We start from the raw sequence: 18,077 nt of genomic DNA, 5'->3' as shown, positions 1-18,077 counted from the left end.
AAAACTCATGGAAGATAAGGGCTATGTCAGTAAGGCTTGCATATGCAGACTTATCTTGGTGCCAACTGTGTATCTACAGTGACAAAGGTCATTCTCTTCGGCCTGGTACAGGAGAGGCAGGAAACTTAGAACCCTGATTTTAGACAGAAAGAGGGAAGACAGAGGGCTCTTCTTGTCTCTGCTTTTTCTCAACTGTCTTCAGCTCAAAATAATCAATATGTCAAAGTGGCATGTTTGGGGTGGCCTGCTCTGAACTCCTTCACCCTCAAGGTTCATTCACATTGTAGCATGTGTCAAAATTTCCTTTCTTTTCCATAGTAATTCACTTTCACAAAGTTTGGTCTCATGTTCTGATTTAGAGATTGACAAGACAGCAAACTAATTTTTCTAAAAACTACTTGTGACAAATGGGTTTTTTTTCTGGCTTTTGTTATTATTGCTTTTTTTTTTTTTTTTAATCAATCAACGAATAAATAGACTTGTTTTTAATGGAAGTAACAACAGAAAATAGAGTCAGGCAATAATGGCTATAAAGTTTGAAACTGGAAGTGATACCAGAATGATAGGGAAGGAAAAGTGGTTCTGCACCAGCAGGAGAGACACTTGCCATTTGATTTCAATCCACTCTGTTTTACAATCAAACCTTGGCCATTTGAAACCATGTACATCTACAATGACAATCTCTGCAATCCGAGGAGATGACTCTACCCGTCCCAGATCCCTCCCAATGCTAATTTTCCACAGGATGAAGAAGTCTCCCACACAGGACAAAGTGAAGGAACCAAAGGGCCTTCTTCCAGGTTAAAGCACATCACACACACAAACCACAATTTTCATCTTATCTTTTTCTGCTCCATGACACATTTTTAATTAGATCTCTGCATGGAGAAATTAATGGAAGGAAAGAAATAGAGTATCTTCCTTGACTTTGTTGGCAAATTCATCTAGGTGTTAAAAGCCAGAATGCTCGGGCAAATATATTTCTGAAATACAAAATGCACCCAACAAAGCTAAAACCTTGATGAGCCCTGATTGAAATCAGATTACAAGATAGGTTTGTACACTTAAAAAAATAATAACAGATCCTAGACCAAAGCAATGTGTTCGAAATGAAAATGTACACACAAGAGACTGTCTGCTTCCCAGTACAAAGGATATATTTGCTGGGGACACCAGGATCGTAAGTTGCTTATTTTTGTTTCCTCTTGAATTAATTTCCTCGCGTACTTAGAGTGGCAAGTTAGATTTCAAAACCTGCAATCTTCTTTACCCCTCAGTAGTTTGCTCGGATCACACAGACTTGTCAAAAGTAATACCCCTGTCCCGACACACCCACCCAGTTCTTTACAATTATCACCCACTTCACCCTGGGGAAGTCTCTGCAGTGGTGAAGGAGGGGGATTCTGGAACACCACAGCAGCTTAGGGGAGGCTCGGCCACCAGTAGCCAGTGAAGCTGCTATTCTTACATTCCTTCCACGAAGGCTTGCCTTGCTGAAAATGACAATGTTCCAAAAGTACAGGGCGTGGCCGGCACCGTGAAATACAGCTTATGCATGTGCGTTCCTACGAATTCACATTCTTAGTTTTAACTTCCTGACTTTGGGAAATCCATTACAAAAGTCAAGCCACCGTGGGAAGGCTCACTGTCCCAGCTTTCTGGAGGGTGCTGTAATCGTAATCCGCCATTAATGAAAGCCCACATTCCCCCACAGGATTCTTTCCAGGACAGTCATCATCGCTGCTGCAGGCTGCTTCCCCAGATAAATTCTATACTGTTCCTTCTCAAGCTTACATCATGTTTCCTCGTTCCTGGAGCCAGAATCTCAGGACACTCCTCCTGCTCTTGCTCTGGTTTCCCACAGCGTGAGCCATGAGAACATCTGCCGGCCTCAGCCTGTCGCAGGATGCTCACCACAGATACAACTTCCCATGGTTTTGGGGATCCAAACCTTTCCTTTCAGAACTACCAAATAACTAGTTTGATTATTTCCTCTTTTTTTTTTTTTAAGGGCAAAAATCATTTCCGCAAATTCTGCTACGAAACTCAAAGTCATTTCAAAATCCTCTTTCCCGTGTTTCCTTGGACTTGGTTTGCAACATCCAACCTTCCCCTTTAGGGATCTTGGTCCTTTGGATGAAGACTATGGATGCTGGCAAGCTTTAGACCACACCTGTGACTTGGTGAGGTCCTTTAGACGCCTAGAAAATCCTGAGACAGTAGGAATGTCTCAGCAGATACAAAAACACCACCTTCTTCCTTTGGGCGAATTCATTCTCAGTAAAAGCAATGATCTGGGAATTGAAAATACAGGAACACTTGTATTTCTTTTCTAATTTATGACACTGGGGAGAAAAAGTACCAAAATAGTCTAGTTTCATATTTCTCACATTGTCCAGGATAACCCAATATTACTTTAGGGTTTTAAAAAAATGTTTTTAATGTGTATTTATTTTTGAGAGAGTGAGACAGAGTGCGAGTGGGGGAGGGGCAGAGAGAGAGGGAGACAGAATCTGAAACAGCCTCCAGGCTCTGAGCTGTCAGCACAGAGCCCGATGCGGGGCTGGAACTCATGAACCGCAAGATCATGATCTGAGTCAAAGTCAGACGCTTAACCGATTGAGCCACCCAGGCACCCCACTTTAGGGTTTTTTTTAATCAACACTTAACACAGGGAAGTGGAGACATTTTCATCCACCTGCACTCTGCTTAGAAAGAGCATGCTTTTCCTTTCGAAGGGGCTGCGACAGCCCAGGTCTGAAGGTGTGGACAAGTAGGGGGTGAGCAAAAAGAAGAATTTGGCTTATTTGCTTTCAAATGAGTAGGGGTGACAGAGCAGGAGGCCACTGGAGGAGGCAGAAATGAAGAGGAACTATTCTCCAAGGTGACTTAGGGTGGCCAGTGGATTTTCAAGGTTGGCATCACTATGGCATCCTCTAACAATTTGTATTGCCACAGTGTCCAGCAAAGTCCTCACTGCTCATGCAGGCTTGTTGGATTGGATTTTTCTCTGGGGACTGGAGGGTGTACGTTGGCCAACTCCATGGGGTTCTGAGACAGCCACACAGAACCCACATACACAGTGGGCTATGGGAGAGTTGGCCTTGGACACTATCCCAGTCTACAGGAAAGCTTCTGGGCATCCACAATTCTTGCAAATTAAGAAGGGAGTGAGACAAATATATAGACTTTGAGGTGAAAGGGGGGCTGAATAACACTAGTTTTTCTTTTTTTAAGTTTGCTTATTTTGAAAGAGAGAGAGAGAGAGAGCGAGCACGAGCGGAGGAGGGGCAGAGAGAGAATCCGAAGCAGGCTCCACACTGTCAGCATGCGGCCTGATGCGGGGCTTGAATGCACTAACTGTGAGATCATGACCTGAGCTGAAATCAAGAGTTGGACGCTTAGCTGACTAAGCCACCCAGGCTCTCCTGACCTCTATTACCTAGTTTTAAAGATAGGTGGCTAGCTTCCATTTCCTTGAAATCATGTTGTTGTTTTTAAGAAAAATGACATAGATTGCATTACTGTGCTTTTTTTTTTTTTTTTTTTAGGTAAAACAATTAAATATTTGGTTTAAATAGTGGTTCCCATCCTGCTAATAAGCAGGTTCCTAAGCTGGCCCATAACCGAAAGCCCTCACTGAAACTGGCTTCAATTTTTACAAACAAAATGTAAAAGCAAGCAGGATATTTTCAAAGCCACAGAATTAATCTTTAAAATACTTCCCTATGTTTTTAGAATTTAACTTTCTCAAGATGAAGTTCTGTCTTTTGTCATTTTAACTTCCCAGTAACACCAAACCATTCTTTATAGTTGTGTTAAAAAAAAAAAAAAAGAGAGATAACAGAACCAAAACAGAGTCACTTGCGCTAAGCCTCATGTCAACAAATCAAGTTGAATTTTGATTTACAATCGTGTAACATGAACTCTTACAGAAGGAAAGCTGTCTCTCCTATCAGAGAGATAGTCAACATACACTCACATCTTGGCAAAAAACTTTTAAAGGTTATATTGAGACTGCCAGTTCAGGAAATTACATTGTATCATTACCCTGATTGATTTAACTAGAATCCATCACATTTCAAATCCTCATTTTAGCTATAAGCCACTATATTTTCATTCAGTATTTACAATTATTTTCAAGATTATATGTGTGTCACAATTCCTTTTTTTAATTTTTTTAACGTTTATTTATTATTGAGGGACAGAGACAGAGCATGAGCATGGGAGGGGCAGAGAGAGGAGGAGACACAGAATACAAAGCAAGCTCCAGGCTCTGAGCTGTCAGCACAGAGCCGGATACAGGGCTTGAACTCACAAACCACGAGATCATGACCCGAGTCGTATTGGACGCTTAACCGACTGAGCCACCCAGGCGCCCCTCACAATTCCCATTTTAAAAACACAAGCCACAGGGGCGCCTCGGTGGCTCAGTCAAACACCCAACTCTTGATTTTGGCTCAGGTCATGATCTCACAGTTTATGGGTTCGAGCCTCATGTTGGACTCCATGATGATTCTGTGAAGTCTGCCTGGGATTCTCTCTCTCTTCCCCTTCCCGACTCATGCTCATGCATGCTGTTTCTCTGTCAAAATAAATTAATACTTATAAATGAAATGCATACACTCTGTGTGTCGTGTACATGCAGGATATATAAATTTATCATAGGGCAAAAATTTGCAAAAAGACTAAAAATATGGGTTCCTTCTTGGGGTGCCTGTGTGGCTCAGGCAGTTAAGCGTCCGACTTTTAGTCCGAACATGATTTCATGGTTCATGAGTTCAAGCCCCATGTCCAGCTCTCTGCTGTCAATGTGGAACCTGCTTTAGATCCTCTGTGCCCCACTCTGTCTCTGCCCCTCCCCACTCATTCGTTTTCTCTCTCTCTAATAAATTTTAAAAAACATTAAAAAATATATATGGGTTCCTTCCATAATAATGGTCTCAATGGCCCATGTGAAGAATTATAGTTGGCTCCTGACCACAGGTGATGAATAATGAGGTGCTGACTATCCCAGGGACAAAGGCAATCCTGCCATAACCTTCAAATGACAGTCCTTGAACTATCTTGACTTCCTTCACAACACGTGGTCCTTTTTATCAATACCCTTGACAACAGACCACACAGATCACTCAGTGACAGCTCTTTATGTACCCTCACCCCCACACAGTGCTGTTGCACTTAAACACAGAGGAGAGGTCACCTGGCCATTAGACTGGGCCGCTGCTTCTCAACCTCTGCATTGCCTGGTCTGCTTCCCCCACCACACCCAGCACAGGTCCGACAGGGACTGAGGCCAGTCTCCTGACAATGCCCTTCCCACCACCCCTTGCCCACACCCCTCCTTCTCCCCGCTCAAATCTACTTTGCACACATTGCCTGATCAGCATTTGGAAGCAAAGTTCTGATGGTGTCCCAAAACAAAAACTTCCCATGACTCCCCTTTGCCTAAATGATAAAGCCTAACCTCCTAACACTGGCTGTTACAGGTTGAATTGTCATCTCCAAAAAGATTTGTTAGAGTCCTCACCCCCACCCAGTCCCTCAGAATGTGACCTTATTTAAAGATAGGGGCTTTACACAAGCAATCAAGTTAAAATGAGGCCATTGGGATGGGCCTCACTAATCCAATGAGTGGTGTGTGTATAAGAGGAAACTCAGACACAGAGACACATACAGAGGGAAAGGATGTGACAGACACTGGCAGGAAGGTGACCATCTACCAGCCAGGGAGAACAGCCCTGAGCAGCACCTTCTCTCAGCCCTCGGGAGGAGCCTGGCCTGCGGACGCCCCTTCATCTCCCACCTCTAGGCCCCAGCCCATGTTTTCTTGTTTTATGCTGGTGTCTTCTCAACTCTGCACATATTCAACTAGAACAATCTTTCAAAGTCCTGCTAAGATGTCATCACCTGCAAACATGTTCTCAGATTCCTCCTGGCTGGGAATAATTCCTTCCACCTCTGAACATCCTCAGCTATTTGTACTTCTGTATAGCAATTCTAGTTTCTACCTTTTATTTTATAGTTATTTCTCTCTATGTCTCATTTCACTGACTTCCGGAGAGCAAGAGAGAGGTTGGGTTCCTTCCTGGGTCCCAATGGGGCCTAGTCCTGGGCCACACATAGTCCTTTCATAAAAATATTTAATGAAACTGAGTGACCAACAGTCCGCAAAGAAGTCTTCTTTACCCTATTGAGTTTTCTGCCAATTCGAAGTGGCTTAAGTTAATTATGTGGCCTAAATCCAACATTTTCCAGGGTTATAAGTGTGAAATGCGTTTTTCTCACTCCACTATAGTTTTATCTATGCTCTCATCTGTTAGATATTTACCATCTAATTTGCCTTCAGAAAAATCAGAGAAGTGACCTTGCTATCAATACAAATGATTTTCTACACCATTTTGCCACAAGGAAGTCCCCAGCTACAAAAACCATATACAAATGGTGGTATACGCATACAAAGGAATAGTACTCAACAATACAAAGTAATCAACTATTGATACATAGTACAACACGATGTACCTCAACATAATTGTGGAGTGAACAAAGGCTAAAGGCTAACCTAAGAGTACATACTGTATGACTATTTACATAAAAACTCTAGAAAATGCAAACTTACCTATGGAAAGCAGATCAGCAGTTGCCTAGGGAGTATGTGGGGAGAAACTGGAGGGAAGGATTGCCAAGGGGCATGAGGAAACTTTTGGGAGAGATGGTTATATTCAATGTCTTGATTATGATCTTGGCTTTAAGGGTGCATACACGTATCAAAACATTTAATTACACAACTTTAAACATGTATGGTTTGTGTATGTAGATCATACCTCAATAAAGCTGTTTTGTATAATATATATATGTCATATATAATATATTATATAATATATATATATTTTATATATATACACACACACACACACACACACACACATATACACACACACACACACACACATACACATGCATTTTTGCATTAGGGTGCCTTAAATCTCTTCAGGACTGTGAAATCAAGTACCAGATAGTCTTGCCCTGACTATCTAATAATATAGCTCAGCTTAAAATAAATAAATAAATAAATAAATAAAATTAAATCTATATTTAAGCGAAGTTTCTACCAGTAGAAACCAAAACCACAGCATTAAGTCTTTTTCACAGTTTCAAAATGAGGATCTAACTAAAGTTTTTAGTGTTTTTTTTTTTTTTTAACATATTGGATTACTCTTTTGCTTTAACCATTTGCTTTATCTGTTGGGGGTTTAGACCTAATATTTATTTTTGTACTTTCAAAGGTATGGATCGGTGACTAAGGAAGATAGTCAAAACAATTTTCTTTTTTTATAACAGCCTTCAAATTGTCATTTATATTAAATAACACACAAAACATCAAAGATATAAATTAGCATTCTAAAATATGACAAGGGATGACTACTCTTTGGGATTATTATTTTCTCAGTGACAATTCTGACAAGAGGTGCTTAGAGGGTGCCATGCTATTTGGTTCAGGAAACAAGCCATAGATGGTGTTTCTGCCTTCCCTCCTGCACCTCCAGTGAGCAAGGCATCTGGGTTATATCTCGCCGTTTTTGCAATAATGCAACGGAACGACTCGCAAATATCTTGTGAGTTGCCAGAAGATGATGCAGAGTGTTGGGATGGGAAAAGGGTGCCTCGTTTGTCATGACCAAGCCAGAGCTCTGACCTGGCGCTGTTGTCCTGGAAAGCTGCTGGAAAAGCAGCTGAAAAGCAGGCCCCCTGACGCATAAACAAACCTGAACGCTGTCAGGACAGCTGGCCAGACTGGAGATTCTGGAATGTTCAAAATACTCAGAAAGGCTCCGCTCTGCCTCCCTGCCCAAAGCCTTCATTCCACCAGCACGTGAGAGCTCTTTGCGTTGACACGGACACTAGCCAGAGAAACACTTTAATGGTGAAAAGATCTCCCGCGATCGCTAGATTGTGAAACTCACCCCGCCCTGGGTTCTGTTGCAATCACGGCCACAGCTATGGGGCTCTGTTTTCAAGATACATGGAAAACCTCAGCAGAAAAACAAGTGGCATTTTCACTACAGTTTAGGGGGAAAAAAAAAAAAAAGAATGTAGGTCCCTATCCCATGATCCTTCAACAGCATCCCTGCTGGGCAGCTGTAGAGAAACAAGTTGCAGCAAGAAGGAATCTCTAGAACCTTGTTTTATAACGGACTGTGAGCAAATTGCTGTAAAAGGCAACCAAATAAAGCCCATTCAGCAGACCCTGGACAATCACAAATATGTACGAAGATGGGGACTGTTAGGAAACAGGTCGCATAGAAAATTCCCTTTCATCGAAATGGTCAGCCTGAGAAGGCTTCACCTAAAACCACTGGTCTCTTAACCAAATGCCTAGTAAAATATACTGCCCTGAAAGGCTGACACTGCAGAAAATACTTTTTAGGCGTATTCCCTAATCTAATATTTTCTTAGTGGAAAGTAGGGGAAAAAAATTAAAAAAAAAGAACAGCCGGATTCTAACACACCCAGAAAAGTTTGCTTCTACAGCATTTCCAAACTAGGGATTTGGTGAGTTTGAACTCTCCCTACTTTTTTCCAGCGCCCGTCACCACTGTAAAACAGGAAGGAAAGAAGAAAACTTATGGGTGAGTTTCACTTCAATCATTTCATTATTTTCCTCCAACATATACACTGCTGTCACATTGACAACTACTATGTTCCTCTCTCGAGCCATCCAGGAAAATTGTGCTTTATAAGGACAAGTCAGGTTCACCTCCTCTTATCAAGTGGTTCTTTGCTATTTTTAACTCCAGAAGGCTGCTTCACCAAGGACAGAAGCAGTTAATTCCAAGTAGTAAAAACGTCAGTGTGTGTTTGGACCAGCAATAAATCAGCACATTTGGGTCACAGTCTGTAAGTCGTCTGAACACTGGCATAGTCTGTCAGCTTTAGGTTACAAAAATTGAATGTTTATTTTTGAGAGAGAGAGAGAGAATGAGTAAGGGTGGGGGGGACACACAGAGAGAGAGAGAGAGAGAGAGAGAGAGCGCGCGCCAGTGAGCGAGAAGCCCAAGCAGGCTCTGCACTGTCTGCACAGAGTCCGATGTAGGACTCAAGTTCATAAACCATGAGATCATGACCTGAACTGAAATCAAGAGTCGGATGCTTAACCGACTGAGCCACCCAGGTGCCCCTAGGTTTTAAAATACAGTATGTAAAACTCTGGGATCTGCCAGGTGCAGTACCTACTGCATTATTCACACTCAGTAAACGTAACATCCTGCTGTTACCAACCCGAGGAAGAGGGCTTTTTTCTAAAGGCAAAGGGTTAGAGCAGCGTGGTGGCGGGCTGAAAGGTGGCGGGAGGATGGGCAGCGTTCGCCCACTGCTCATGAAACCTGGGACATCCCAGCTAGCTCTCTGCTGAGCTACCACAGGCAGGCACGCATCTGCAGAAGCAGCACTCAGCGCCCACGGCAAGTGGAACGTTCACTTTAAATTGACTGTATTCATTTACGTTCATTCCCCAAAGAAACCATAACTGGCTCTGCCTTCCAAAGCAATCTCTAAGTTATTAGCTTCATGTCTAAAAGTTGATTTTCATTTCATTTCATTTGCTTAATTATCTTAGTTTACCGAATTTATTTCTCTTGATTTTATTTTATTAATGGGCTCTAATCCCAACATGGGGCTTGAACTCACCACCCAGTGATCAAGGGTCCAATGCTCCCCCGACTGAGCCAGCCAGGTGCCCCGTGAAATTATTTCATTTTTTAGCACCTCAGCCTCTAACATGTCCAGAAGCACTGATTTCAAACTCAAAGCCTTCAAAGATGAGCCCACCTGAGAGGCAACAACACTCCAAACGATGAGAATAGGCGTGTTCATGAGACATTCCTGCTGAGTATACCCTATATGAGTATGATAGTGCACTTTTAACAAGTTCTGTCAGCTACGGTATCCCACTAGTAATGTAGAGATGGAAAAAAAAAAAAAAAAAACAAAACAAAAAGCAAAAAACATACCTCAGACAGGTTGAAGGACTTGCCTGAAGTCATACAGCTCAGTGGTGGTAGAGCTCAGGCCAGAAGCCAAGTTTTTTATTTCCTCTTCCAGAACATGTTGTCCACACCAGGCAGCCCCTAGAGGGACTCCTTCAGGGGATGTTTGCTCCCACTCACCTCCCCTTTTCTGGCTATTTCAGAATTTTAGTTGATTTACCAAGTGCCAACACAGTGGAATAGATCAGTGGAGAAAGACCAACTAAGGGGACCAAAACAGGGTTTAATGAGAAGCAACTGTCTTTCTTAAGACTGTGACCTCTATTTGAATCCCATTAACTTCTCTCCAAGATCAGAAAGGTGGAAAACGTAGCCAATAACCATAAAGTTCTTTTTCCAAGACCCCAGTCTCTGCCCTAAATAATCTGGCTGAATTTATGAAAAGAAAATAAAATAACGACTGTAGAAGGGCTCTACAAACCTAGCATCCGATTTACCAGGAAGCTTAAAAGGAAGGTCAGAAGATTCCAGGTCAGCAGTGCAGAAGCAGCCCGGAAGGATGAGAAGGAAGGTCGACCGAAGGAAGGAGGCAAGTGTACTGGGCTCATGGGGTCTGGGCACTGTGAGTGAAGGCCTCAGGCACGTGGGCTAGCTCAGCCTTCCCTCATCAATTCAAATTACCCTCAAAACCAAGGAGCAAAGCTCTTTACAGCCAATTGATTGCAAGATGTTTAAAAGCTGAAGGAAAACCAATTCCCCTGAAGTTACACACCCAAGAGGCACGTTTTCCAATTGAATGGAATTCTGTTCCGGGAGATAGAGAAACTGTAGGATTGGCTCTAGAAGATGTAAGCCCTCATTATTTTCGCAGCCTTAAGTGTTCTTTGTGTGTGTGCGTGCGTTTTTTGTGTTTTTTGTTTTTTTTTTTTTTTTACGAGCTTTTCCTGGCTGAGATTGCCTCCTAATAGACAACTTTTCTTCCAACTGAATGACCATCTGCTCCCCTTGGAATCTGAGAATTAGAGGAGTTCTGGAACTCAGCACTTAGAACTCACACCTGCTACAAATTCACAAATTCTTCTTCTGTGTTATCACAGCAGAACAGGCTCCCCTAGTTAGTCCCACCCAGTTCCTCCCCCAACTGATGAGATTCTTTTAAAGAGCTCATAGGAAAAATTCCACCCAGATGCAACACACCCAAGAAGAGGGCAGGAGTGGGGTTGGGTAGATGCTGATAAACCCGTCAGTTTGTGGGCTCAGGGAGTAGGAAACCCCACCCTACGGAGCCTCAGCCCTCAGCTGGGAGCAAAGCGAATACAGGAGAATAATCCTGCCTTACATCTGGGATGCCCGGATGTCCTCACCTACAAGGCAGCTGCTCCACACAGCAGGACGCCCCCAAATGCCTCAAATACTAATAGCAGTCAGCTGGACCGACGCAAGTAGAGTGGGAGGTTCCGGACTCTCTGAAACTACTGCCACAAAGCATGAATGCTGCATGAAAGGAAACCATGCCTAGCCCAAAGGAAGAAGATAGCACTGTCTGCTAGCCAGCAGTACCCCCGAACACCACCAGCCTGTGTATAGTGGGATCTAGGAAACCTCAGACCCTCATCCTTCCCTTCCCATCTCACCAGAGGTGCCAATGTCCCAGCATGCTCTGTGGCAGGCATCACACTCACACACCCTTGGGTGGGTCCAGACAGTAAGGGGCCACGGAGTATGCAGGAGGAAGAGCCTAAGGCTTGGAAATATGACTGGATATGGATCCCGAATGGGCTACTTCCTAACTACATGACCCTCTGTAGAATGGAGATAATGCCCCCGTGGAATAGATGTGATGAAGGGGCTGCTCTCATTATAATAATATGCTCCGGGGGGGGGGGGTGGTATTTTCACCCAAGTCAACCCTGAATACTTTATTAAAATAAGACATCACAAGGACAAGAGATAAAGGCTGCTGAGGATGTGGAGAAAAGGGACCCCTTGTGCACTGTAAACGTGTCAAGCCACTATGGAAAACAGTATGGAGATTCCTCAAAAAATTAAAAGTACCATATGATCCAGCAATTTCACTTCTTGGTATATATACAAAGGAAACAAAAACTCTATGTTAAACAGACCTCTGCTCCCCACGTCCACAGCACCATTATCTACAATAGTCAAGACATGGAAACAACCTAAGCGGATGAATGGATAAAAAAGTTGTGATATATACATACAATGGAATACTATTCTGCCATTAAAAAAAAAAATCCAGGGCACCTGGGTGGCTCAGTCTATTAAGCATCTGACTTCGGCTCAGGTCATGATCTCATCGTTAGTGAGTTCAAGCTCCACATGGGGCTCCCTGCTGTCAGTGCAGAGCCTGCTTTGGATCCTGTCTTCCTCTCTCTGCCCCTCCCCTGCTTGCAGGCGCGCGCGCGCGCACACACACACACACACACACACACACACACACACACACACACACACTCTTTGTCAAAAATAAAATAAACATAGAAAAAAGAAAATCCTACCATGTGACATGGATGGACCTTGAGAGGATGATGGTTAGTGAAGTAAGTCAGAGAGACTAATTCTGTATGATCTCACTTACATGTGGAATCTAGAAACACCACAAACTCACAGAAAAAAGAAATCAGATTTGTGGTTAATAGAGGCAAGGGTGGGGTGAGAGGGAAATGGATGAAGATGGTCAAAAGTACAAATTTCCGGTTGTAACCTAAATTCCTAGGGATGTAACATACATGATCGATGTAGTTAACACTGCTATATAGTATGTTTAAATCCGTTAAGAGTAGATCCTAAGGGTTGCATTGCAAGGAAAAAAAAATATTTCTTCCTTTTTTTCTTTTTTTTTTTTGTATCTAGGAGATGACAGATGTTAACTTACTGTGGCAACCATTTCACAACATATGTAAGTCACCAGGCTGTATACCTTAAACTTATGCAGTGCTGCATGTCAATTACACCTCAGTAAAACTGGGAAACATTTAAAGAAGAAACCAACTGGAGCCTAACGAAGAGTATGAAAAATGAGATAGTCCAATGCATAATAGCAAATAACCCACAATAAAGATATTTAAGTGCACAGCCATACACACAGCTCTCACTTTTACGTGGGAATTGCCTTCCATGAAAGAAGGTATCAGTGTTCTTGATAGCTGAATATAGTGCAATTCACCAAAGGTACGCACTAAAACAAACAAATGCATCTTCCACTGCTAGGGGGGACAAAGGCCAGTCCACAAAGGCCAGCAGCCCTGGATTTGTGGGCAGCTCAGCCATTTACCATCACATGACCTGTAGACAAGACCCTTATTGGCAAAATGGGGACCATGGCATTCATCTTGAAGGGTTGTTGCAAGAATTAAATAACCTCATACAGAATAAAAAGCCCTGATGCAGTGCTTGACACATAGAAGTGTCTTTACAGTTTCAGGGAAAATGATCACTCAAAATCCCCACATATACAAAAACCTTCACTGTTCCCACTGTCACAGAAAGATGTCCAAATCTGCAATCTGGAATCGAAGGTTCTTCATATACACAAATGGAACAAAGTCTAAACCTTTTGGAAATGCACATGCCTGCAGAGGCTCAGTCATGACCAGGCATAGATGTTCTCCCCTTATTTCTATGGACTTCCCCATAAAACCTCTTGTTTCCCAGCTGATTTGGGGTCTCCCTTGGCTTCTCTACTTCTGTCCTAGAACATGCAGTGTGCTTCACCTGCTTGGCTACTATCAACTCTCTTTTTCTTCTTCTTTTTTTTAATCTTTTAAAATATTTATTTATTTTAGAAAGAGAGAGAGAGAGCATGAGCAGGGGAGGGGCAGAGAGAGAGGGAAACACAGAATTCGAAGCAGGCTCCAGGCTCTGAGCTGTCAGCACAGAGCCCGACGTGGGGCTTGAACTCACGAGCTGTGAGATCATGACCTGAGTCTAAATCAGACGCTTAACTGACTGAGCCACCCAGGTGCCCCAACTCTCTTTTTCCACCAAAGCCTTTGAGATACATTTGATTCTTTTGTAACCTGAGTTTCCTCTTGACCTACTCTCTTAACCTCACACAAGTTACAATGCCCGTCCACCACTGACCTGAAACTGTCCTTTCTGCAGAAGCAATTTCTCCCTGCTAGTTAAAGCCACTGGCCTCACTGGGCCCCTTAGCCTCCAGATCTCTCCTCCTGAAGTCTCTAAGATGTGGTCTCTTCCTCCAAAGACTTGGCTTTGCTCTCTCCCCTTCCTGGCTCCTCTTGCTCCTTTCCCTCCACCATCCCTAGAAACTCCACTCTGCCCCAACTCTCTCAAGGCCTTGCTGGCACACACCTGTCACTCCCAGGCGCTAAGCCAGCACCAGCTGCCCATCTGCATTCTAGCTCCAACATCTCCAGCCCTGCACTTCTAACACCACTGGAAAGTATCCCTCAGTAACTGCAGGATTAGTTTCCAAAGGACCTTCACTTCCATACATCTCAGGTTCTGAGGAGACCTCTACTGACAACACCCGTGAAAGAAGAGAAGTTGCTCGGGCTTCTGGATTTATCTGAAATACCTAGGAAATTCCATGTTAAACAGCCTTTTAAGTATACAGTGGCTTTGACTTCAATCATCCACCAATCATAAAAATTTAGGAAACATTTAGTAATTAAAAAATAAGATAAGCCATTCCTTTCCTAGCTCTAAGGAAACAGAAAAAAGTCAACACTGAATTAGTTAATTTCAACATTTTCAGCTTGATCAGCTAAAACTGTCTTATTTTTTAAATTTCGCACTTACAATGCAGTGTCTAAAGTGTAAAAACACACTTGAATTGTGTTTGAATGTTGCTATTAGTGAAGAAAAACACCCAGGTCACTTATTTTGATTTTATTTAATAAAACAACAGAAACAGGGGCACCTGGGTAGCTCAGTCGGTTAAGCAGCTGACTTCAGCTCAGGTCGTGATTTCATGGTTTGTGAGTTTGGGCCCCACATCGGGCTCTGTGCTGATGGCTCAGAGCCTGGAGCCTGCTTCGGATTCTGTGTCTCCCTCACTCTCTGCCCCTCCCCTACTCACACTCTGTCTCTGTCTCAAAAATAAATAAAACCTTAAAAAATTTTTTAAAAAGTCAAACAACAGAAACATCTATCATTTCTTAAAGCAGTGTTTGTTGTCTTTCCCAGTAGGTGGTGAAAATATGCTCCAACTGCCTCCCATTTAACCTGAGATCTGGAGGTGATTTGCTCCTCACTGACGACAAAGAATCTTTTTCACTGAGTTATGGTCAAATACAACAATTAAATCATCATTTGATTTTGCAAGCGCTAAAATAATTTCAGAAACCTTAAAAGAAAAAACATCTTTTAAATGAAAAGCATTACCTCTCCAAATGAAAAATTCATTTATCTGAGTCACCACAAGGAAGTATTGAGATTATAGCAAATCATAAAATGTAGTTCTTGTGTGAAACAAATGAAATATTCCTGACTAATAATTCTAATTTTAAATAAACCCGTTCAAATTGTGTTGAATACTTGGTTCATGTCTCTACCACAACGTAAAAATCTTACTTGATTCTCATTTCAGTGACTGCCGGCCATGGACTGTGAGGTCTACAAATTACCACCTAGAGATACTGGCGATATGACAGTGCTGTGCCTCTCTGAGAAATCCAAGTCATGAGCCAGAGATTCCATTTCTGCCTGATTCTCTATTTGAAAGTGGGGGTCTCTTCTAGGTTGTTGCTGTTGGCCTAACAGGAACAACCCCTTCCCGATTTGCAGTTCCCACCACAGCCCAAGTGGAACCATCCAGAGACCACTTCCACCCCACAAGCCCGAAGGCTCATCTACTGCCTTCTGGAATAAGGTTTTCTGGAGTCCAGTTTCAGTCTGTCCCTTTGCCTTGCCAAAGACAGATCCGCCTACTGGCTATTCTTTGCTGTAATGACAACTGTGCTCTAAGACAAACAACTTATTCTTAGGGGGAAACAAATAATTGCAACCATCACATGCGTTCCCCAACAGCCATTGATTCACAACGCTTATCCTCTGATAACTTACACAAAAACACAAAGGCTTGCCGGAAGACAATTGAATGAGTGTGATGTATTTAACAGAATTTGCATTCTATTGCATTGCTTCCTCTTTGTTTTGTTTTGTTTTTTTTTTTTTTAAGATGGTGAAATCTTTATAAGCAGAAAGATGATTTTCACCAACAAGAAGACTATTTTCCCCTGACGACCTCTTGGCCGAATCCCCAAATCTAACATGAAAAATACAGCAACTCACTTTTAAGCAAGTTATAGCTGGGACTTCAGTTTAGAGAGCGACAACACTGGAAGAGGTCCGTTTTATGGGGACATTTGGACAAAACTCGCCTGTTTTAGGACACGAGATGGAACAAACCTCTCAGCTAATCCTACATTTCAAAGTTTTTAGCAGTATACATTTTGGAACCTTCTGCGTGCCCCAGAACACACAATATGGATCTAATTAGGTCCAGCTGCCTTATGTTAGTAATAAAATTGAAAGAAAAAAAAAAAAAACAACAGAGAGGTGGGGGTGGGAGCTTTGTTCACCCCTCCCATGCCCCGGTGATCACAAGCTCGCAAGTTGTGCGCATCCTCCACACTCAGGGCAACACACGCTTCCAAAATACCCCCAGCATGCCTGGGACCCCGCTCAGCGCTCAGACTTTTCAGCTGCTGAGTTTTCTCCCACTCTGGAAAAGATTTACGGATGGGCCAGAGCTCAACGCTCCGACGCCACCCACCGCCCAGGCCCTGGCGCACTCCGCCAGCTCCTAGGCTCAACGACTTACACCAGCGCGGACGGACAGGGCATCTGGTTCCAGGGACAGTTGTACTGAGCCTGAATAAAACTCTCACTTCCCTCCAGCACAGAGCAGCTCACGTTCTTGTTCACGATGTAGGCGCACCAGTTCCTGGGGTGAAGGAGAGAGAGCGAGAAGGACACAGTGTCAACCCAGAGAACAACGAGGCTGGGGGAGCCGGGGCAAGCCGATAGGGCAGCGGGCGCATTGAGGGTCACGGAGCCCGCGGTCCCTGCGGAGGTGGGAGCCCGACAAAGCGGCCATCAGGAGGGTACGCGGCTGCGCCTTTGGGGAGCGTGTACCTTAAGCCGACAAAAGACAGGGAAAAGAAAAGCGCCTACGGTCCCAGGGCTTCAGTAATTCCTGGGATCGCCCTGCTCTGCGGGACACTCTCTGCGCCCCTTAGCCCCGGAGGCAGCGCTGCTTGGAGCGCAGGCGAGGTTACCCGGGACGCCTCGCGCCGACGGTAGAGCGCACGGTCCCGGGGGAGGCGCCGCCGCCGGGGCAGCCCGAGGGGGACCCCCCGGCTGCTGCTCATCGCCTTTGGCATGGAGCTTGCGGGCCGGCTGCTAGTGGAGAGTGGGGGTGGGCGGGGGCCCAGGGCTCTTGGAAGGAGCATCGCAGTGCTGGGAGCGAGAAGGACCGCACACTTACTTGTTCCTGGCGCCCGGCCGCGCGGGGTGCATGGGCTGCGGGCCGGCATGGCACAGCCCCGCACCGCCCAGGGTCAGCAGCGCCAACGCCCAGCGCCAGGGCGCGCGGGGCCAGAGCCTTGTCCTCGGCCACATTCTGCGCGCGGCGAGCGCGCCCCGCCTGCCGGAACCGGAGCGCGGCGGGTCGAGGCTAGCTCCGCGAGGCTGCGGGCGGACGGGGCGCGGCCGGAGAAGGCAGGAGGCTCGGGCGCTCCTCGGCGCCCCCGCTCCGCGGCCGCCCCCTCCGGCTTCTAGCTCCCACTTCTCCTTTTCCACCCCGTGCGCCCGCGCTTCTCCTCGGTCCCTCAATGACGCACAGGTCCCCCCCGGGTGCCGCCCTCTTTATTTCACTTCCCTCTCCGAAACGTGACTCTCCCTCCACCACGGCTCCCCGTCTCTGGTGCCCTTGCCTCTCGGCAGGGGGTTTGGGGTGAAAGGGCTGAAGAGTTTAGGAGAAGGGTCTAAGTTACAGAATTTCCAATTACTCATTCCTTTGGTCTCTTCCCAGAAGCGGAGCAACTCCGCCTCCCACCTTCCAGCAGGCGCGCCCCGGCCCCTGGGGAAGTGGCCGCAGTC

The 18,077-nt window shown here is 44.7% G+C and overlaps 1 protein-coding gene across 1 annotated transcript in view; it reads right to left on the bottom strand.

Moving 5' to 3' along the window:
* EMILIN2 (elastin microfibril interfacer 2) overlaps positions 1-17,819 on the bottom strand; it is a 51,699-nt gene extending 33,880 nt beyond the window's left edge. The window contains exons 1-2 of the mRNA XM_030336871.1: positions 17,464-17,819; positions 16,798-16,920 (exon numbers count right to left, since the gene is read on the bottom strand). Coding sequence (XP_030192731.1) covers positions 16,798-16,920; positions 17,464-17,597 — 257 coding nt within the window. The 5' untranslated portion in view covers positions 17,598-17,819. The remainder of the gene's footprint in view (positions 1-16,797; positions 16,921-17,463) is intronic.
* Positions 17,820-18,077: the final 258 nt, after the last annotated feature.

This window comes from Lynx canadensis, chromosome D3 (assembly GCF_007474595.2).
Source record: "Lynx canadensis isolate LIC74 chromosome D3, mLynCan4.pri.v2, whole genome shotgun sequence".
Classification (NCBI taxonomy): Eukaryota; Metazoa; Chordata; class Mammalia; order Carnivora; family Felidae; genus Lynx; species Lynx canadensis.
This window is presented reverse-complemented; position numbering and strand designations above follow the sequence as displayed.